Source organism: Nycticebus coucang, chromosome 17 (assembly GCF_027406575.1).
Source record: "Nycticebus coucang isolate mNycCou1 chromosome 17, mNycCou1.pri, whole genome shotgun sequence".
Taxonomy (NCBI): Eukaryota; Metazoa; Chordata; class Mammalia; order Primates; family Lorisidae; genus Nycticebus; species Nycticebus coucang.
Window position 1 is genome coordinate 32,934,952 of NC_069796.1, and position 22,565 is coordinate 32,957,516.

The following is a 22,565-nucleotide window of genomic DNA, read 5'->3' on the forward strand; positions in this document are numbered from 1 at the left end:
AGGTTTGAACCCGCCTAACTCCGTGTATGTGACTGGTACCCTAATCACTGAGCTATGGGCGCCAAGCCTTAACATTGTTTTTAATTGAAAAGTAAATTTGTTTCAGGTCAATGTGAGGGTACAATAACTACCCTGTTTCCCCGAAAATAAGACATCCTCCGAAAATAAGACCTACTCACAAGAAAGATAAGATGTCCCCTGAAAATAAGACCTAGCGCATCTTTGGGAGCACACCTTAAAATAAGACACTCTTATTTTTGGGGAAACAGGGTAAGTCAAAATATTTGATTTTGTTAGGTAGAATCCTAACAGAATTCTTACGTAGAATCTTGTGGTTATGTCCCACACTCAAAAGATGTGCCAGACAACCCCACACCATGTGTGTTTAACATTTTGAGGAACTGCCAAACAGTTTTCCAGTGTAGTTACACCCAATTTACATTCTCACTGGCAATGTACGAAGCTTCTAACTTCTCCATATCCTTGCCAAAACTTGTTATTGTCAATTTTTTTTTTTTTTTTTTTTGGCCGGGGCTGGGTTTGAACCCAGCACCTCCAGCATATGGGGCTGGCGCCCTACTCGTTGAGTCACAGGCGCCGCCCCTATTGTCAATTTTTTAAATTATGGCCCTCCTAGTAAGTGTGAAATGATTTCTCTTTATAGTTATTTATTTATTTATTTTTTTGAGACAGTCTCACTTTGTCACCCTGGGTAGAGTGCCTTGGCAGAGCTCATAGCAACCTCAAAGTCTTGGGCTCAAGTGATTCTCTTGCCTCAGCTTCCCATGTAGCTGGGACCAGAGGCGCCTGCCACAACACCTGGCTATTTTTTTTTTTTAGAGATGGGGTCTTACTCTTGTTCAGGCTGGTTTCAAACTCCTGAGCTCAGGCAATCCACCCGTCCCCAGCCTCCCAGAGTGCTATTCACCCATCTCCAGCCTCCCAGAGTGCTAAGATTACAGGCGAGAGCCACTGTGCCTGGTCTTTTTTTTTTTTTTTTTTTTCTTTATTTTGAGTCAGAGTCTACCTCTGTTGCCTAGCCCAGGCTAAAGTGCCATGACGTCAGCCTAGCTCACACCAATCTTTAACTCCTGGGTTCAGGTGATCCTCCTGTCTCAACCTCCCCAGTACAGACAGGGTCTCACTTGTGCTCAGGCTGATCTTGAACTCCTAAGCTTAAGCAATCTACCCGCCTCGCCCTCCCAGAGTACTAGGATTATAGCCATGAGCCACTGTGCCTAGCCTGTCTTTTTTCAAGGTTCATCTGTGTTGTAGCATGACATCAGTACTTCTTTTTATGACCAAATAATATTGTATTGTATAGATATACTCCATTTTGTCTATCATTTCATCAGTTGATGGAAATTTGGATTATATTCATTTTGTGGAGATTATAAATAATGCTCTGTTAACATTAATATACAAGTTTTGTGCAGACTAGGAATGGAGTTGTTGGATCATATAACTATGTTTAATGTTTTGAGGAGTTGCCAAACTGTTTTCCCATGTGATGACACACATTTTACATTCGCACTAGCAATAAGAGGGTTTCAGTTTCTCCAGGTCCTTGCCAATACTTGTCATTGTCTATCATTTTACTTTACCCATCTAAGTAGGTGTGATTGGTATTTCATTGTGGTTTTGATTTAATACCTCTTTATTTTTATTTTTTTGAGACAGAGTCTCAAATTGTCGCCCTGTTTAGAGTGCAATGACTTCATAGCTCACAGCAACCTCCAACTCTGGGGCTCAGGCGATCCTTTTGCCTCAAGTTTTCTATTTTTAGTAGAGATGGGGTCTCACTTTTGCTCAGGCTGGTCTTGAACTCATGATGTCAAGCTATCTACCCGCCTCAGCCTCCCAGAGATAGGCGTGAGCCACCGTGCTCAACCTGCTTTAACATCTTTTTAATGACTAGTGATGTTTGTATGTCTCTAACGACTAATAATGTTGAGTGTTTTCACATGTGCTTATTAGCCATTTGTACTATATCATCTTTGAAAATACAGTTGAATGTATATTTAAATCCTTTATTTTTAAATTGGGTTATTTATATTTTTATATTTGAGTACATATATTTAAAATTTGTTTTTTAATATTCCTATCTTTGTTGAAAGACTAATTTTTCCTCCTCTCATTGGAAGGTCCTGTCCAAAATGCACTGATGTCTTCACAAGTGTCAGTGAGCCAAGGATATCATTTCCAGCTTCCAGGATCCTACCCCTGTCTAATACCAGCAAAGACTTTGAATCCAGCCTCTGGACAGTCTAACTATGGCAGTTCTCAGGGATCTGGGCAAACTCTTAATAGACCACCTGCGGCCTCTAATTTCGTAACACCTTCACTACATAGTGGTCCTGTTTCTCGAATGCCAGCTGCTGCACCAATGCCTTCTGGTAGCTTTCTTCCTGGAACCAACCTACCACCACCTTTGAATTGGCAATATAACTATCCATCCACAGAATCACAGACAAACCATGGTCCTCGTGCATCATCACAACCACCTGTATCTGGGAGTACAAGTTCAACAACAAATCAGTATATTTCTTCTGGAGATCCTTCACTTCAAAACAGCTTCTTAAAGTCAGGTAGTGTTCCTATAGGGGTGCATAAAATGTAGAAATGTGAAACTTTTGCTTGTTTAAATGTTTGAATTAATTCTTAGAACCTTAGAATGATATGGAAAACCACTGACTTTTATTTTATTATTATTATTATCTTTGAGACAGAGTCTCACTTTATTGCCCTAGGGTGGGGTGTCATGGTGTCATGCTGTCATAGCTTACAGCAACCTCAAACTCTTGGGCTCAAGGGATCTTCTTGCCTCTGCTTCCTGAGTACCTGGGACTATAGGCGCCTGCCACAATGCCTGAATGCCTGGCTTTTTTTTTTTTTTTTTCATTTGCCCTGGGATTGAGTGCCCTGACATCATAACTCACAGCCACCTCAAACTTTTGGGCTCAAGTGATTCTCTTGCCTCAGCCTCCTGAGTACCTGGGACTATAGGCACCTTCCACAATGCCCAGCTATTTTTTAGAGACTAGGTCTCTCTCTTGTTCAGGCTGGTCTCAAACTTGTGAGGTCAAGCGATATACCCATCTCAGCCTCCTGGAGTGCTGGAGTATGAGCCACCTCACCTGGCCTGACTTTCAAAATCATTGTTAGTCTTTTTTTTTTTTTGCAATTTTTGGCCTGGGCTGGGTTTGAACCTGCCACCTCTGGCATATGGGGCCGGTGCCCTACCTCTTTGAGCCACAGGTGCTGCCCCTGTTAGTCTTTATAGTATAAATTACTTTTCTAACTTATGAGTTAAATAACTTAAACTTATGAATTGGTCCTGCTTTACTTCTTTCCTTTGAAGGTGTCTTATATTTTTGTTTGAGTTAAATCATATTTCAGGGAGTAGGTATGCATGCAGAACCTTTTCCTAGCCATTACTTTAATGAACAACTAAGGAAGTTAGATGAATCTCTCTGATCTCTATTTGGTCTTGATCTGAGGTTTGAGTTATCTTTTTGGCATGACTTTTTTTAGCCCATAAGCTGTGTAGGATCTTAAAGGAACAGGTCAAAACATGATGCTTTTGTGGAGCAAGGAGTGTTCCAGCCATAGTTGTACTCAATAACTCCATGCAATGGATAGATTTTCTTTTTTCTTTTTTAATTTTTTTTTTTATTTATTTGTGGGTTTTGGCCAAGGCTGGGTTTGAACCCGCCACCTCCGGCATATGGGACCGGCGCCCTACCCCTTTGAGCCACAGGCGCCACCCGATTTTCTTTTTTCTTTTAGAGTTTTTCTCTCTCAGCCAGACTGGAGTGCAGCGGCACAATCATAAGTTCACTGCTACTCCAATTCCTGGCCTCAATCAATCCTTTCTGCTCAGCCTCCCGAGTAGCTAGAAGTCCAGGCACATACCACCACACCTGGCTAAGTTTTTTCTTTTTAGAGGTGGAGTCTTATTAGTTTACCTGTGCTGGTCTCAAACTCCTGGTTTCAAGCAGTCTTCTGACCTTGGCCTCTCAAAGTTGCTAGAATTAGACCACCATGCCTGGCTGATCATTTTATTTTTTAAACTCAGTTTTTGATCCTGTCTGGTTCAGTAGATTGACTTAACAATTTCACTTTCCCTTTTTTGCTACTAAAATTAGCAGGGTCTCATACACCTACCAGTATTAGTAGTGTTTCTTTGAAAGCATTACAAATTCCTTATTGGGGGTGGTGCCTGTGGCTCAAAGGAGTAGGGCGCCAGCCCCATATGCTGGAGGTGGCAGGTTCAAACCCACCCCTGGCCAGAAACTGCAAAAAAAAAAAAAAAAATCTTTATTGGGATCTACAGATTAATTTAGTGAAGTAGTAATATCAATAGTTATCTTTTTTTTACTCATATATTTTTAGCTTATTAACTGCTGAAACTTTATTTTTCTAGGTTTCTGATTTATGCACATTGGTCCTGGGGCATAGATTGTGATTTTGTAAAGATGGAGGCTACTTGTGGAAATTTTGTTTCTTTGTAGAAATATAAATAAATAAATAAATATATATACTTTTTTTTTTTTTTAATGAGACAGAGTCTCAAGCTGTTACCCTGGGTATAGTGCTGTGGGATCACAGCTCATAGCAACCTCGAATTCTTGGGCTTAAGCCATTTTCCTACCTCTGCCTCCCAAGTAGCTGGGACTACAGGTGCCCGCCACAACGCTGGGCTATTTTTTGGTTGCAGCCATCATTGTTGTTTGGCAGGTCTGGGCTAGATTTGAACCCGCCAGCTCAGGTGTATGTGGCTGGCGCCTTAGCCACTTGAGCCACAGGAGCCAAGCCAATTTTTTTTTTTTTTTTTTGAGACAGAATCTCACTTTGTCGCCCTTTGATAGAGTGCCATGGTGTCATACCTCATAGCAACCTCAAACTCTTGGGCTGAAGTGATTCTCTTGCCTCAGCCTCCTGAGTAGCTGGGACTATAGGTGCCTGGCTATTTTTAGAGTTGGGGTCTTACTCTGGCTTAGGCTGGTCTTGAACCTGTGAGCTTGGGTAATCCATCTGCCTTGGCCTCCCAGAGCGCTGGGATTACAGGTGTGAACCACAGTGCCTGGCTAGAAAAAATAATTTTTTTTTTTTGAGACACAGTTTTACTCTTTTGCCCTGGGTAGAGGGCTGTGGTATCATAGCTCACAGTAACCTCAAACTCCTGAGTTTGAGCAATCCTCTTGCCTCAAGAGGGACTACAGGGCCCCACTACAACACCCAGCTAATTATTTTCTTTTCTTTTTTTTTTTTCCAATTTAATGAACATTTACCCAGCTAGTTGTTTTCTATTCTTCTTGCTCTTGCTCAGGCTGGTCTGGAACTCCTGAGCTTAAGCAATCCACCCACCTCAGCCTCCCAAGTGCTAGGATGACAGATGACAGATATGAGCCACTGTGCTGGGCCAAAACTGCTTAAGAGTAGTGGCTCTGGCAGCGCCCATAGCTCAGTGGGTAGGGTGCTGGCCACAAAACTGACGCTGTGGGTTTGAACCTGGCCTGGGCCAGCTATAAACAACAATTGCAACAACAAAAAAAAATGGCGGGCATCGTGGCGGGCACCTGTAGTCCCAACTACTTGGGAGGTTGAGGCAAGAGAATCGCTCAATCCCAAGAATTCGAGGTTGCTATGAGCTGTGATCCCACAGCACTATACCCAGGGTGACATAGTGAGATTCTATCTCAAAAAAAAAAAAAAAGAAAGAAAACCTGAAGCAAGAAGATGGATTGAAGAGTTTGAGACTGCTGTGAGCTATGATGCCATGGCACTCTACCAAGAGTGACAAAGTGAGACTCTGTCTCAAAAACAAAACTAAATAAAACAAAACTATTTGGGCGGCGCCTGTGGCTCAGCGGGTAGGGCGCCGGCCCCATATGCCGAAAGTGGTGGGTTCAAACCTGGCCCTGGCCAAACTGCAACAACAACAAAAAAAATTAGCCGGGCATTGTGGCGGGCGCCTGTAGTCCCAGCTACTCAGAAGGCTGAGGCAAGAGAATCGCCTAAGCCCAGCAGTTGGAGGTTGCTGTGAGCTGTGTGACGCCATGGCACTATACCGAGGGCAATAAAGTGAGACTCTACAAAACAAAAAAAGTGAGACAAAAACAAAAACAAAAAAACTATTTAAGAGTAGGGGTAGCTTTTCTTAAAAAGATACACTGTGCCTGTAGCTCAGTGGGTAGGGTGCTGGCCACATACACCAAAGCTGGCAGGTTGGAACCCGGCCTGTGCCAGCTAAAAATAATGACAACTGCGCCTGTGGCTCAGTGAGTAGGGCGCCGGCCCCATATGCCGAGGGTGGCGGGTTCAAACCCAGCCCCGGCCAAACTGCAACAAAAAATAGCCGGGCGTTGTGGCGGGCGCCTATAGTCCCAGCTGCTTGGGAGGCTGAGGCAAGAGAATCGCGTAAGCCCAAGAGTTAGAGGTTACTGTGAGCCGTGTGACGCCACGGCACTCTACCCGAGGGTGGTACAGTGAGACTCTGTCTCTACAAAAAAAAAAAATAAAAAAATAATGACAACTGCAACCAAAAAAATAGCCAGTGTTGTGACAGGCACCTGTAGTCTCAGCTACTTGGGAGGCTGAGGCAAGAGAATTGCTTAAGCCTAGGAGTTACAGGTTGCTGGGAACTGTGACGGCACAGCACTCTACCCAGGGCGACAGCTTGAGACTCTGTCTCAAAAAAAAAAAAAAAAAAGGTGGTGCTGTGCCTCAGTAGGTAGGGTGACGGCTCCATATACCGAGGGTGGCTGGTTTGAACCCAGCCCCAGCCAAACTGCAACAAAAAAATAGCCAGGAGTTATGGCAAGTGCCTGTAGTCCCAGGTACTCAGTAGGCTGAGGCAAGAGAATTGCCTAAGCCCAGGAGTTGGAGGTTGCTGTGAGCTGTGATGCCAAAGCACTTTACCGTGGGTGATAAAGTGAGACTCTGTCTCTTAAAAAAAAAAAGAAAAAAAGGCTCTGCGCTGTGGCTCAAGTGGCTAAGGCACCAGCTACATACACCTGAGCTGGTGGGTTCAAATCCAGCCCGGCCCGCCAAACAACAATGATGGCTGCAACCAAAAAAAAATAGCCGGGCATTGTGGTGGGCGCCTGTAGTCCCAGCTACTTGGGAGGTAAAGGCAGGAGAATTGCTTGAGCCCAGGAGTTGGAGGTTGCTGTGAGCTGTGATGCCATGGTACTCTACCCAGGGTGACAGCTTGAAACGCTGTCTCAAAAAAAAAAGATACTTTGTCAGTAATCTGAAGTTCCTTTCCCCTTCCCCCTTCCCCCTTCCTCCTTCCCCTGTCCCCTTTACTTCTTTCCCCTTTCCCTTTAATTTCTTTTCCTTTTTTTTTTGTTGTCAGGTGTCACAGCAGCTCACAGCAACCTCAAACTCAAAACTCCTGGGTTTAAGCAATTCTCTTGTCTCAGTCTCCCAAGTAGCTGGGACTACAGGCGCTCACCACAATGCCTGGCTATTATTATTTTTTTTTTTTTTTGTAGAGATAGAGTCTCACTTTACCACCTTGGGTAGAGTGCCATGATGTCACAGGACTCACAGCAACCTCTAGCTCTTGGGCTTCCGTGATTCTCCTGCCTCAGCCTCCCGAGCAGCTGGGACTATAGGTGCCTGCCACAACGCCCGGCTATTTTTTTTTTTTTTTTTGTAGAGACAGAGTCTCACTTTATGGCCCTCGGTAGAGTGCCGTGGCCTCACACAGCTCACAGCAACCTCCAACTCCTGGGCTTCCGTGATTCTCCTGCCTCAGCCTCCCGAGCAGCTGGGACTATAGGTGCCTGCCACAACGCCCGGCTATATTTTGGTTGCAGTTCAGCTGGAGCTAGGTTTGAACCTGCCACCCTTGGTATATGGGGCCGGCGCCCTACTCACTGAGCCACAGGTGCCACCCGCCTGGCTATTTTTTTGTTGCAGTTGTCATTGTTGTTTTTAGCTGGCACCTGGCTGGGTTCAAACCTGCCAGCTTTGGTGTATGTGGCCAGTGCCCTACTGACTGAGCTATGGACGCTGCCCTCTTTTCCTTTTTTGATTCTTTAGACAGGGTCTTCCTGTTGCTAAGGCTGGAGTACAGTGGCATGATTGTAGCTCATTGTAGCCTCACACTCCTGGGCTTAGGCAAACGTTATGCCTCAGCCTCCTGAGTAGCTGGCACTATAGGTGTACACCACCATGCCCGGCTAATTTTTTAAAAATCTTTTAGTAGAGACCAGGTCTCAGTATATTATCCAGTATGGTATTCCTCCTACCTTGGCCTCCTCAAATGTAGGGATTATAGGCATGTATCATTGTGCCTGGCTTCCTAAGAGACCTCTAAAACAATTTCTCATTTTTACTTCTGGTTTTACTTCAATCTATAATTGTTGTAGGTACCTGATATTCTGATATCGAAACTGTGAGTATTAAAGTTATATCAAATTTCTCGTCCACGTATTAAATTTTCTGAATTTTTTTCTTTTTTTTTTTTTTGTAGAGACAGAGTCTCACTTTATGGCCCTTGGTAGAGTGCCGTGGCCTCACACAGCTCACAGCAACCTCCAACTCCTGGGCTTAAGCGATTCTCTTGCCTCAGCCTCTGAATTTTTTTTTCTAATAGGCCATCTTTTAGCATCCTTACATAAATAGCTTTAGAGATCTGAGAAGGCAAATTCTGAATTTCTAGCTATATATGTTATAAATAAGAATTATTCAACTTGAAAAACTAATGTCTGCTTTATGAAATGTATAATGATCTGGATTCAAAAATATTCTAAAAACTGTGAAAAACCTCTAAACTTACTTGTATTCTTTTAAACATTAGTTTATTAACATCTTTGTGGTCAGATGTATGATATGTACATACTATGCATTCTTGTTCATGCTGAGTTGGTAATGCACCTTGCCCTTTTGTTCCTTTGACTTGTCTGTATTGCAGTAGGGTGAGTGCCTCTTGATAAGGAGGTTATAGGGCAGTAATCTTTGCCTTCACTTTTTATGAACAAGGCACTCATTTGTTGAGAGCTATAAAGTTCACTAATAATAATAATTTTTCAATTTGGTACTGGGGAATTTAATAGTATTGAAACATTTTGAAAAATTTCCTATCTGGATATATTTATTCCTTTAGTTTTATAAAATACAGGGTTAACTATAGGCTGTAAGAAAAATTTATTACCTATTTTACCTATAAATTTGGATGTTTAAGAAAGGTTTTAGCCGTGAGCTATGATGATGCCACTGCACTCTACTGAGTGTGACAAAGTAATAGAAAAATAAAAAAGGTCTTAGAAAGAATAATAAAAGCACACACTCATCTATGATATTTTATCTATTTTGTAGACTTTGTTCCTCCTTTTATGAGAATGCAGAAGTAATGTCGTTAACTTGAACAGGTGACTGGGGGCTTTGAAATTTGATAACACATAGAAGAATTTCCCTATGAGTAGCTGATCCTGTTTTTACACTGGTTAGAACTTATTGTCCAGATAGAAAAATTGTGAAATTGAGACAGTGAAATACTTGTTAGATACAAGGACAAATACCATGTTATTCCTAGTTTACCTTCATGGTAAACTTTCAACATTGTTTTATAACGTACATATATATAAACTGTAGATCAATTTCTGATTTTTAAGCCTAAGGGAGTGTTCTTATTATATATTTGAGCCATTCTAGGAGGTAAACTAGATTTAACTATTATTAGGCAGATATTATACAGTGTACAGATCTATAATCTCTCTCTCTTTTTTTTTTTTTTAGACAGAGTCTTACTTTGTTGCCTTGGGGTTGAGTGCTGCGATGTCATCATAGCTCACAGCAACCTCAAACTCTTTAGCTCAAAGATCCTCCTGCCTTAGCCTCCCAAATAGCTGGTATTACAAGTTCCTGCCACCATGCCTGGCTAGTTTTTCTATTTTTAGTAGATATGGGGGTCTCACTTTTTCTCAGGCTGGTCTCAAACCCCTGAACACAAAGCAATCCATGCACCTCAGCCTCCCAGAGTGCCAGTCTCATTTTTAACAGGTTATACCCCAGTAAAACGGCAACACCTGTGGCTCAAGGAGTAGGGCACTGGCCCCATATACTGGAGGTAGCAAGTTCAAACGCGGCCCCCGCCAAAAAAAAAAAAAAAAAAAGAGTTCCTATACCCCAGTAAAACAAAGCAAAATAAAATAAACCTATGAAAATTTAGAACAACCACAATACTCTGTATTTTTACTCTAAACTTGATAATTCATTGGACAAACTATTAATAAACATAGTTAACAAACTATTACAAAATTAATGAAATAAAATAGATACCTTTTTATTCATGTTGATTTCTACTAGATATTTCACATGGCCTATTGAATCTCTAGAGATCAGTTAATCAATGAAGAGGGCATTGTAACTACTCCAGATGTGATTTCATGCTAATTTTGTATTTACTCTGCTTTAATCATTGACAGGTAGAAGCATGTTTAGTAGATCGTTGGACATTTTTAAAATAGACATAGATTTTAAGAATCATAAATTTAAGAAGTTAACATGTTTCTGGTAATTTGTCGTGATTATAATTAAAATGTAAATTTGGAAGTTACTCAGCTTTGATAGAAGGCTGTTTTTAGCTTTTAGGTTCTTAAGTGACATGTTAAAAACCAATTTTCTTTTCTATAGGTTCTTCTGTACCTCCCGTAGCAAATCCACCTCTGCCTACCACTTTTCAACCAGGAGCTCCTCATGGGCCACCTCCAGTTGGAGCCCCACCTTCAGTAAGGGGTCTCATGCCCCAGAAAACATCATATAGAGCTGTACCTCAGTCTTCATTTAATTCAGCTACCAATCAAGATGGTAAGTAAATCAAGAAGCAAAATGAGGTACTAAAGTTTTGACTTAGGGTAAAAAGATGAATATTATCTGAATTCTGTGCATTAAAGTCCTGCTTTTTTTTTTTTTTTTTTTTTTGTAGAGACAGAGTCTCACTGTACCGCCCTTGGGTAGAGTGCCGTGGCGTCACAAGGCTCACAGCAACCTCTAACTCTTGGGCTTACGCGATTCTCTTGCCTCAGCCTCCCGAGCAGCTGGGACTACAGGCGCCCGCCACAACGCCCGGCTATTTTTTTGTTGCAGTTTGGCCGGGGCTGGGTTTGAACCCGCCACCCTCGGCATATGGGGCCGGCGCCCTACTCACTGAGCCACAGGCGCCGCCCAAAGTCCTGCTTTTTTAAGAAAATTTGGTTTTCGTTAGGGATAGGCTTCAGGAAATAGAGCTTAAAAAAATTCTTCAGGAATTCTTTTGCCTTATACTGGGCTGTGACTAGCATTTTGGAACCACTGTTTTTGTATTCTTTTGTCACAATTTTTGTTGCTATGCAGATCTTCTTAAATCATAGCTGTATAAAGTTAGATGTCTTTTGGAGGTGGGTGCAAGAGGAGAATTACTGCTTTTCTGGACATGATATTAGAACTATCCTTTCAAAATATTAACCCTTTTCCATTGAAGAAGTTTTTCTTCTCCCCAACTCCCAGACATGATCTTGCTCTGTCTCCCAAACTGGAGTATAGTAGCTATAGCTCACTGTAACCTTGAACTCCTGGGCTCAAGTGATTCCCCAGCTTTAGCTTCACTGCGTAGCTGAGAATACTAGCCTGCACCACCATACCTGGCTGATTTTTTTTTATATTTTGTTAAAGATGTAGTCTTTTTGTGTTACCCAGCCTGGTCTTGAATTCCTGGCCTCAACCTCCTAAAGTTCCAGAATGATAGCCCAAAGAAGTATTTTGTTTGCCACTATTATTATAAATATTAACAAATACATATGAGACTAAATAAAAACCTTTTACACAATAGTACAAACATATAAGCAGTTTGGGTTTATTTTGTATTCTGTTTTGTTTGAGATAGGGTCTTGCTTTGTTGTCTAGACTGGAGTTCAGGGCATCATCATAGCTCACTGCAACCTCAAACTCCCAGGCTTTAATGATTCTCCGTGCCTCAGCCTACTGAGAAGCTGGGACTACAGTTGAGCCACCACACCCAGCTAAATTTTATATTTTTGTACAGATGGATCTCATTGTATTACCCTGGCTGGTCTTGAACTTTTAGCCTCAAGCAGTTCTCCCAGCCTTAAGCAGTTCTCCCACCTGAACTGCTAGGATTACTGGAGTGAGCCACTGGGCCTATCCTGTACAAGCATTTTAAAGGTTTACATTAGAAATATATTTTAAGGAATATAAAACTATTTATTGACAGCTGTTCACCATTATTTACAATAAAGTAAACAATATACAGTTGGATAACATTCTGATGATTATGAAGTTGGTTTTTGTATGGCTTCTGCTCAACCAGTAATCCAAATACTGAAAGGTTTGAGTCTACATATAAGCAATGAGTTGGGGTAAGGAAAAAACATGCAGGTCAATAGCTTGTTTTTTTTATTTTTTTGCAGTTTTTGGCCGGGGCTGGGTTTGAACATACCACCTCCGGCATATGGGGCCAGCGCCCTACTCCTTTGAGTGACAGGCACCACCCATAAGAACTCTTTTTTTTTTTTTCTTTTTGCAGTTTTTGGCTGGGCTGGGTTTGAACCCACCACCTCCAGTATATGGGGCCAGCGCCCTACTCCTTTGAGCCACAGGTGCCGCCCAATAGTTTAGATTACAAAGTTTGTTCACACATTTATGTCAGCAGGTCTGAAATTGCCAACATTGCTTAACCATCTGATTAGGTTTCTATCATCCAAGCCTAAGAATGGCTTACTAGAGGAATCTTTAATGTCTTTAATGTCCATTTAACTAAGTCATATTTGTTTACCTCATTAGAACACACGAGGATTTATTTGTTCCTCATCTGGATGGGTATTATCCATTTAGAAATTTTTTTTTTTTTTTTTTTTGTAGAGACAGAGTCTCACTTTATGGCCCTCAGTAGAGTGCCGTGGCCTCACACAGCTCACAGCAACCTCCAACTCCTGGGCTTAAGCGATCCATTTAGAAATTTTGTAAACACAATTTAGCATTTATGTGGCTATACATGTAGATACAGATTCTGACATAGCTGCCTTTAAATTATCCATTTAAATTGTCCAATTAAGAATCAGCTATTGGGGGGCGGCGCCTGTGGCTCAGCGAGTAGGGCGCCAGCCCCACATGCCGAGGGTGGCGGGTTCAAACCCAGCCCCGGTCAAACTGCAACAACAAAAAAAAATAGCCAGGCGTTGTGGCGGGCGCCTGTAGTCCCAGCTACTAGGGAGGCTGAGGCAAGAGAATCGCGGAAGCCCAGGAGTTAGAGGTTGCTGTGAGCCGTGTGACGCCACGGCACTCTACCCGAGGGCGGTACAGTGAGACTCTGTCTCTACAAAAAAAAAAAAAAAAAAAGAATCAGCTATTGGGCAGCGCCTGTGGCTCAAGGAGTAGGGCGCTGGTCCCACATGCCGGAGGTGGTGGGTTCAAATCCAGCCCCGGCCAAAAACCACAAAAAAAAAAAAAAAAAAAAAGAATCAGCTATTTGGTATATGACAGTACGTCAGCAGCGGGATGGCCGTAGCTGTGGCGGTGGCTGCAGAAGCCGGAGCAGCCGCGGCCACAGTGGAGGCTAGAGCCCGAGCGGTGGGCGGCTGCACCCGGGAGTTTAAAATGGTGGCGGGCCTGCGAGAGGAGCAGCGCTACGGACTGTCGTGTGGGCGGCTGGGGCAGGATAACATCCCGTACTGCATGTGAAGCTCACGGAGATGGCGATCCGGGTGCTCGAGACTTACCACAGCCACAAGAATTTAATTCCTTTTCGACCTTCGATTCGGTTCCAAGGACTCCAAGGGCTTGTTAAAATTCCCCAAAATGATGCCCTCAATGAAGTTCATAACTTTAACTTCTATTTGTCAAATGTGGGCAAAGACAACCCTCAGGGCAGCTTTGACTGTGTCCAGCAAACATTCTCTAGCTCTGGAGCCTCTCAGCTCAATTGCCTGGGATTTATACAAGATAAAATTACAGTGTGTGCAACAAATGACTCGTATCAGATGACGTGAGAAAGAATGACCCAGGCAGGGGAGGAATCCCGCAACTGAACCCGGGGGACCATATGTAGGGAAAAGGGTGCAAATTCGGAAAGTACCTCAAGCTGTCTCAGATGCAGTACCTGAGAGGAAAAGGTCAACCCCCATGAACCCTGCCAACACAATCTGAAAGACACACGGCAGCAGCAGTGTCTCTCAGTGACCATCTAGGGACAGGGTGATTCATTTACTGGCCTTGAAGGCTTACAAGAAACCTGAGCTGCTTGCTTGACTCCAAAAAGATGGTGTCAATCAAAAAGACAAGAACTCCCTGGGAGCAATTCTGCAACAGGTAGCCAATCTAAATCCCAAGGACCTCTCGTATACCTTGAAGGATTACGTTTTTTTTTTTTTTGTAGAGACAGAGTCTCACTTTATGGCCCTGGGTAGAGTGCCATGGCCTCACACAGCTCACAGCAACCTCCAACTCCTGGGCTTAAGCGATTCTCTTGCCTCAGCCTCCCGAGTAGCTGGGACTACAGGCGCCCGCCACAACGCCCGGCTATTTTTTGGTTGCAGTTCAGCTGGGTCCGGGTTTGAACCCACCACCCTCCGTATATGGGGCCGGCACCTTACCAACTGAGCCACAGGTGCCCCCCGAAGGATTACGTTTTTAAAGAGCTTCAGAGGGACTGGCCTGGGTACAGTGAAATAGACAGAGGATCGTTGGAGTCAGTGCTCTCCAGAAAACTAAATCCATCTCAGAATATTGCCAGCACTAGCCGTTCAGAATCTCCAGTGTGTTCTAGCAGAGACGCAGTATCTTCTCCTCAGAAACGTCTTTGGGATTCAGATTTTATTGATCCATGAATGAATAAAAAAGCCCGAATATCTCACTTGACCAACAGGGTACCGCCAGCACTAAATGGTCATTTGAATCCCACCAATGAAAAATCCACTGCAGGCCTCCCACTGCCCCCTACAGCTGCCGCCATCCCTGCCCCTCCACCGCTGCCTTCGACCCTTCTGCCTGTCTCACATTCTCTCCAGATTGTAAATTCTAACTCCAATTCCCCTAGCACTCCAGAAGGCCGGGGGCCTCAGGACCTGCCTGTGGACAGTTTTAGTCAGAATGGTAATATCTATGAGGACCAGCAAGTCCTACCTCTAGGACTTCTCCAGAAACCTTATCCCCTGGGTCAGATCTACCATAGTATCCAAAGCCTATGGAAGAAAATCATTTGATGTCTCACAAAAAATCTAAAAAGAAGTCTAAAAAACACAAGGAAAGAGACCAAATCAAAAATCAGGACATTGAGACTGTCGAGGAAAAGGAGGAGGACTTTAAGAGAGAAGAGGAAATTGCCAAGCTGAGTGACTCTAGTCCGAATTCCAGTGGAGGAGTTAAAGAGGGTTGCATTGCCTCCACGGAACCGGCAACAATTCAACTCCCAGATTATTTGATAAAATATATCGCTATCGTCTCCTATGAGCAACACCGGAACTACAAGGATGACTTCAATGCTGAGTATGACGAGTACAGAGCTCTGCATGCCAGGATGGAGACTGTAGCTAGGAGATTCATCAAACTCGATGCGCAGAGAAAGCGCCTCTCTCCGGGTTCAAAAGAGTATCAGAATGTTCATGAAGAAGTCTTACAAGAATATAAGAAGATCAAACAGTCTAGTCCCAATTACCACGAAGAAAAGTACAGATGCGAATATCTTCATAACAAGCTGGCTCACATCAAAAGACTAATAGGTGAATTTGACCAACAGCAAGCAGGGTTGTGGCACTAGAGCTCTGCTGGAACCAGAAGATGTGAATAAACTTAAGCTTATTTATTTAAAATTCCAAATGAGTTACTCTAGATTCTAAAAAGATGAAACTTTGCCTGTTAAAAGTTTCAGTGTTATAGCCGGGCGTTGTGGCGGGCGCCTGTAGTCCCAGCTACTCAGGAGGCTGAGCCAAGAGAATCGCGTAAGCCCAGGAGTTGGAGGTTGCTGTGAGCTGTGTGAGGCCAGGGCACTCTACTGAGGGCCATAAAGTGAGACTCTGTCTCTACAAAAAAATAAAAAAAAAATAAAAAAAATTATAAAATAAAAGTTTCAGTGTTAGTAAACTTGAGTTCCTTTTTTTTTCTTTTCCATTTTACTTTGCTTCCCTGCATTTCAAAGCTGCTTTTTCTGGTCCTTTTTCTCCCCCTCAAGACTTGTATTTGTTAATAGAAAATAATTTTTAGGTATTGGGATCCAATGTCTATACTTCAGATCAATTGTTTTTCCTCAAAAAGTTGTGTTTGTCAGTATAAATGATTTTTGAGATATTGGGGAATCCATTGTTCACACTTAAAAGTTGTGTGTGTTTAAGAAAAAGTAACATGCAAGGCAAAATGCTTTTGGATAAACATAAGCCTCTTTTCTGACCTTTCTTAATGCGAACTCTTTGCCTTAAATGGTAGAATATTTAGAAATTTGCACAAAATACAAAAAAAAATTAAAACATTGTCTTGGAGGGTTAAAAAACAGAAAGGTATCTGAGTATGTATATGTGTACAGAGTTACATACACATACATATTTACAGACTGGCTTGATCTAGAACATTAAATCCACCCTGCAAGTTAACCCCCCATTGCAATGGTTGCCTTAAGGTGTTTCCTAGTTAGGTACATAGTGTGGTTAATCCTTAGCTACACTGCTTCCCACTTGATTAGTGCAACGGGAAGCATACCGTGGCCTACCAGCATCTGAAAGTGTGCTCAGCCTGTTTGCGTGCAGAGGTGGTGTGGATGTGAGCGTGTGTGAAGGAAAAAAAGCTGCTACTCTCAGTAGGCCAAACGCTCAGGTTAAACAACTGACGAGTGTTACTATAGGTTTTTTTTTTTTCTGTCTAACTGCTACTTTTGTGGAAGACAAAAGCATTTCCATTTCAACTGTTTGTCAGCTTTATTAATGTTGGGAAAAAATTAATATCTTATGAAAATGAAACAGATCTATAGTTTTGGGACAAAATTATAAAATTAATTGTGTAGGTAACCTATTTATATACTGCTATAAAGTATTTTTTGAAGAGAGATATGCAAAGAAGCTATTACCTACATGAGATGTATATTTAAAGATTTTTTTTTCTTCCTGTGCACCAGGAATATAAAGAAGAGTGGATATATTTAACATAACATACTGTGATTCATCAAACAGCACAAACTTTCATTTCATGGAGTTTATCTGTTGGCGTTGATTTACACTATCACTTGTTTTATCATGTGGGAACATAAGTTATATGGTCAAAAAGACAAGGATCTTAAACTAATGTTGATTCAAGTTGTGTTGTCTTATTGTATTGTATTGTCTTTTCAAAGTGCTGCCAGTTGAAAAGGGAAGCATTATGTTTACAAATCTGTTTTGAAATGTTTGCCAAAATTTTGGTCGTGTCTTTAATAAAGATATTTGTCTTGAGCATCCACAAAAAAAAAAAGAATCAGCTATTTAATCTGAAACATTATGGCTTCAGGAAAATTTTCTATTCTTTTTTTTTTGTAGCGACAGAGTCTCACTTTATGGCCTTCGGTAGAGTGCCATGGCATCACACAGCTCACAGCAACCTTCAACTCCTGGGCTTAAGCGATTCTCTTGCCTCAGCCTCCCGAGTAGCTGGGACTAGAGGCACCCTCCACAACGCCCAGCTGTTTTTTTTTGGTTGCAGTTCAGCCGGGGCGGGTTTGAACCCACCACCCTTGGTATATGGGGCCGGCGCCCTACTGACTGAGCCACAGGCACCGCCCAAATTTTCTATTCTTATATTTCTCAGAATGATGGTATTGCAGACACCTGGGCTTACCTGTGATTTTTGTTTTGGTGAATGTTTAGAAACAAAAAATCATTTACATATGCATGTTACACATACACATACAGATTTCACGAGTTCGAGACCAGCGTGAGCAAAAAGCAAGACCCTGTCTCTACTAAAAATAGAAAAACTGAGGCAAGAGGTTTTCTTGAGCCCAAGAGTTGGAGGTTGCTGTGAGCTATGACACCATTGCATTCTACCTAGGGCAACAGCTTGAGACTCTAAAAAAAAAAAAAGGCAATAACAATTTGAGGACACTTCAGGCTCTCAAACTCCCTGAGTTCAGGAGCTCCACGTGCCTCACCCTCCCCACATGCTAGGATTAGAGGTGTGAGCCTGAACTCAGGGAGTTTGAGAGCCTGTCTCTATTAAGAATAGAAAAACGGCCGGGCATGGTATCTCATGCCTGTAATCCTAGCACTCTGGGAGGCCAAGGCAGGTGGATTGCTTGAGCTCACAGGTTCGAGACCAGCCTGAGCCAGAATGAGACCCCCATCTCTAAAAATAGCCAGGCATTTTGGTAGGCACCTGTAGTCTCAGCTACTTGGGAGGCTGACACAGTCACTTTAGCCCAAGAGCTTGAGGTTGCTGTGAGCTGTGATACCATAGCACTCTACTGAGAGTGACAAAGTGAGACACTGTCTCAAAAAAAAAAACAAAACAGAAAAATTAGTTGGGTATGGTGGCGGGCACCTGTAGTCCCGGCTAGTCAGGAGGCTGAGGTAAGAAGATTGCCTTGAGCCCAAGAGTTTTTTGTTTTTTTTTTTTGAGACAGAGCCTCAAGCTGTCGCCCTGGGTGGAGTGCTGTGGCTTCACAGCTCACAGCAACCTCCAACTCCTGGACTCAAGCAATTCTCCTGCCTCAGCCTCCCAAGTAGCTGGGACTACAGGCACCTGCCTCAACGCCTGGCTGTTTTTTGGTTGCAGTCGTCATTGTTGTTTGACGGGCCTGGGCTGGATTCGAACCTGCCAGCTCAGGTGTATGTGGCTGGCACCTTAGCCACTTGAGCCACAGGGGCCGAGCCGAGCCCAGGAGTTTGAGGTTGTTTTGAGCTACTCTGTCTCAAAAATAAATAAATAAATAATTTACGTTTTTAAACAACTAAATTGAATTCACAGCATGTCCCATTTTTTTTTTTTTTTTTTCCAGACAAAGTCTTGTTCTGTTCCCCAGCCGGGAATACACTGGTGTGATCTCATTTCACTGTAGCCTCAAACTCCTAGGCGCCAGTGGTCTTCCCACTCAGCCTCCCAAGTAGCTGGGACTATATGTGTATGCTACCAAACTTGGCTAATTTTTTCTGTTTTTGTAGAGATGGGGTCTTGTTCAGGCTGGTCTTGAACCCCTGACCTCAAGTAATCCCCACCTCAGCCTCCCAGAGTCCTAGGATTATAGGCAGGAGCCACAGTTCCCAGCTTATATGCCCAATTCCTTTTTTTCCAACTGAAAGTTTTACTATTGTATACTGTATCAGTTTGTAGCTAGCTAATATCATATTGGTTTTGAGAATTGAAAAGAACTTACTGACTTCACTAACAACTATTACACTTATCTACTTGGTGTTTATTTAATTTCAAAATATTAGGGAGGTACAAATGTTTTCATTATATTAGCTACCTTGTATAATGCTTAAATTGGGGCTTTCAGTGTATCTATCACCAGAAAAGTGTTTGTTGTACCCAGTAGGTAAGTCTTTTACCACTTATTCCTTTTTTTTTTTTGTGGTTTTTGGCTGAGGCTGGGTTTGAACCCGCCACCTCCGGCATATGAGACTGGCACCCTACCCTTGAGCCACAGGCGCCGCCATTTTACCACTTATTCCCTCTCTTCCTCTACTCTACTTGGTGTTTATATGCCCCTTAAAGTTAGTGATCTCGCAGTTACATTCTAGTGGTTGATGCTATTCACTGCATTTAGTTTATTGTTGTCTTTTTCCCTAACCACTAGACCATCAGGGATGAATTTAGTTTCTTCTATCCCTGAATTAGAGCTCATAAATAGCAGAGGTAACTGGAAATTAATACTTAGCCCTCTTATGTAGATGTCTTCGCATTTATATTTAATGCTGAAAAATATTGGAAGAAAGGAAGTTAAAAAAACTTTTTTTTTTTTTTGAGACAGAGTCTTACTCTGTTGACCTGGGCAGAGTAACAAGGCGTCGTCATAGCTCACAGCAACCTCAAACTCTGTGACTCAAGCTCTTGCCTCAGCCTCCTAAGTAGCTGGGACTAGAGGCTCTTGCCACAAATGCCCAGCTAGTTTTTTCTTTCTTTTTTTTTTTTAAGAGACAGAGTCTCACTTTGTTGCCTTTGGTAGAGTGCTGTGTGATCACAGCTCACAGCAACCTCCAGCTCTTGGGCATCACAGCTCACAGCAACCTCCAGCTCTTGGGCTTAGGTGATTCTCTTGCCTCAGCCTCCCGAGTACCTGGGACTACAGGAGCCCACCACAACGCCCGGCTATTTTTGTTGCAGTTGCCACTGCTGTTTTACCTGGCCGGGGCCAGGTTCAACCCCACCACCCTTGGTATATGGGGCTGGCACCCTACCCACTGAGCCACAGGCGCCACCCTAGTTTTTTCTATTTTTAGTGAAAAATGAGGTCTTGCTCTTGCTCAGGCTGATATTGAACTTCTGAGCTCAAGCAATCCACCTGCATTGGCCTCCCAGAGTACAAGGATTACAGATGTGAGCCCCTGTGCTAATTCATTTATATCACCTTCAGATTAATTTTGGATTTCACTTTATTCGATATTTTAAAAATAAGGTTTTTTTTCCTCATAATTTTACTTTCTGTAGTATTCATTTTTATTTTCCTTTCATTGTGTACTGTTCTCTAGTGGTTTATAATGGCAGCTCTTATAACTGCTGAAATCTTTCAGATAGTGTATAATACCATAAACTTGACAAAGTTTAAAAGGACCATCCTTTTTTTTTGCAGTTTTTGGCCGGGGCTGGGTTTGCACCCGCCACCTCTGGCATATGGTGCCAGCACCCTACCCCTTTGAACCACAGGTGCCGCCCGGGACCATCCTTTTTTAGAAGTTACTTTGCCAGAGAATGAAGTTTTGAAAAGTCGAGGTGGCCAGTCATGGTGGCATGTACCTGTAGTCCCATCTACTTGGGAGGCTCAGGCAGAATCATTTATGCCTGGGAATTTGAGGTTGTAGTGAGCTATGATGATGCCACTGCACTCTAATCCAGGTGACAAGAGTGAGACCTTACCTTTAAAAAAAAGCCTTGTTGTTTGGGAAAGACTCCTTTCAAAGACTCCTGTTTCCTTTCCCTGAAGCTGTAGTTATGTTAATTGATACTTTTATGTATTAAAGAACTTGCATTTTTTCAGCCATTAAAAAAGATGGAGACTTTACATCCTTTGTCTTAACCTGTATGGAAGTGGAACACTTCCATTATTCTTAGTAAGGCATCGCAAGAATAGGGAAGCATGAATCCTATGTATTCAATTTTGATATGAGGACAATTAATGACCTAGTACATGGTGGAGGGTGGGGGAAGGGGAGAGCTGAGAGAGAAGGAGGGAGGAGGGTGGGGGAAAGGAAGATCAGAGAGAGGGAAGGAGGGAGGGGGTGGGGTCTCCGTGTGTGACACGCTTCTTGGGGGCAAGACCCAATTGTAAGAGGGACTTGGCCTAACAAATGCAATCAGCGTAACCTGTTTTCTTGTACTCTCAATGAATGCCCAACAATGAAAATAAAAAAGAACTTGCATTTTTTTTTTGAAGATTTTTTTTTTTCTTTGGCCAGGGCTGGGTTTGAACCCACCATCTCCTGCATTTGGGGCCAGTGCCTTACTCCTTTGAGCCAGAGGTGCCACCTAAAGATTTTTTTTTACATTTTTGACATGTTGTGGTTTTAAACTATTTGTTTGAAAGTTATGTAAAATTTTGGATATTAGTTCAAGTATTGCATGAATTATTCTAATATAAATTTTGTTCCTCCTTAGGTATTATATCAGATACCAGTAATGGATCTATGGTAGTCCACAGTAGTTATGATGAAATTGAAGGAGGTGGCTTCTTGGGTGAGATGCTATGAGTTATTTATTTATTTGATTATAACAGTTATGTATCTCATTGTAGGAATCTGTGCACATTGTAGGAAACTAAGAACACTTCATTATTTTGCTGTATCTACTGTTAACATTTTTGATTTCCATGTATTTAGAGTTTTGACTAGTTTTTCTTCCCTTCTGAATGGGATCATTGGCTTTATTATGATTATAGAAAATATTTATGTGTATTTAAATTTATTTGACCAATCACCTAAGTTAAACATTTAGGATATTTTCTTTTTTCTTTTTCTTTTTTTTTTTTTTCAGACAGAGTCTCAAGCTGTCACCCTGGGTAGAGTGCGGTGGCTTCACAGCTCACAGCAACCTCTAACTTTTGGGCTTAAGTGATTCTCTTGCCTCAGCCTCCCAAGTAGCTGGGATTACAGGTGCCCGCCACAATGTCTGGCTATTTTTTTTTTGGTTGTAGTTGTCGTTGTTTGGCAGGCTTGGACTAGATTTGAACCCACCAGCTCTGGTGTATGTGGCTGGAGCCCTAGCGGCTGAGCTACAGGTGCTGAGCCTATTTTTTTGAGACAGAGCCCTGGGTAGAGTGCCATGGCATCATAGTTCACAGCAACCTCCAATTTTTGGGCTCAAGTGATCCTCTTGCCTCAGTTTTTCTATTTTTAGTAGAGACAGGGTCTTGCTTTTGCTCAGGTTGGTCTCAAACTTGTGGGCTA

General features: G+C 42.5%; 1 protein-coding gene and 1 pseudogene across 2 annotated transcripts in view; both read left to right on the top strand.

Annotated features, from left to right (window-relative positions):
* The window catches only part of SEC24A (SEC24 homolog A, COPII coat complex component), a 93,665-nt gene that overhangs the window by 7,554 nt on the left and 63,546 nt on the right, over nucleotides 1-22,565 (top strand). For both annotated transcript variants that reach the window (XM_053566503.1, XM_053566504.1), the window contains exons 2-4: nucleotides 2,145-2,588; nucleotides 10,651-10,824; nucleotides 21,778-21,855. In XM_053566503.1, the coding sequence (XP_053422478.1) occupies nucleotides 2,145-2,588; nucleotides 10,651-10,824; nucleotides 21,778-21,855 (696 nt within the window). The remainder of the gene's footprint in view (nucleotides 1-2,144; nucleotides 2,589-10,650; nucleotides 10,825-21,777; nucleotides 21,856-22,565) is intronic.
* On the top strand, nucleotides 13,522-16,030 carry LOC128568711 (RNA polymerase II elongation factor ELL2-like; annotated as a pseudogene).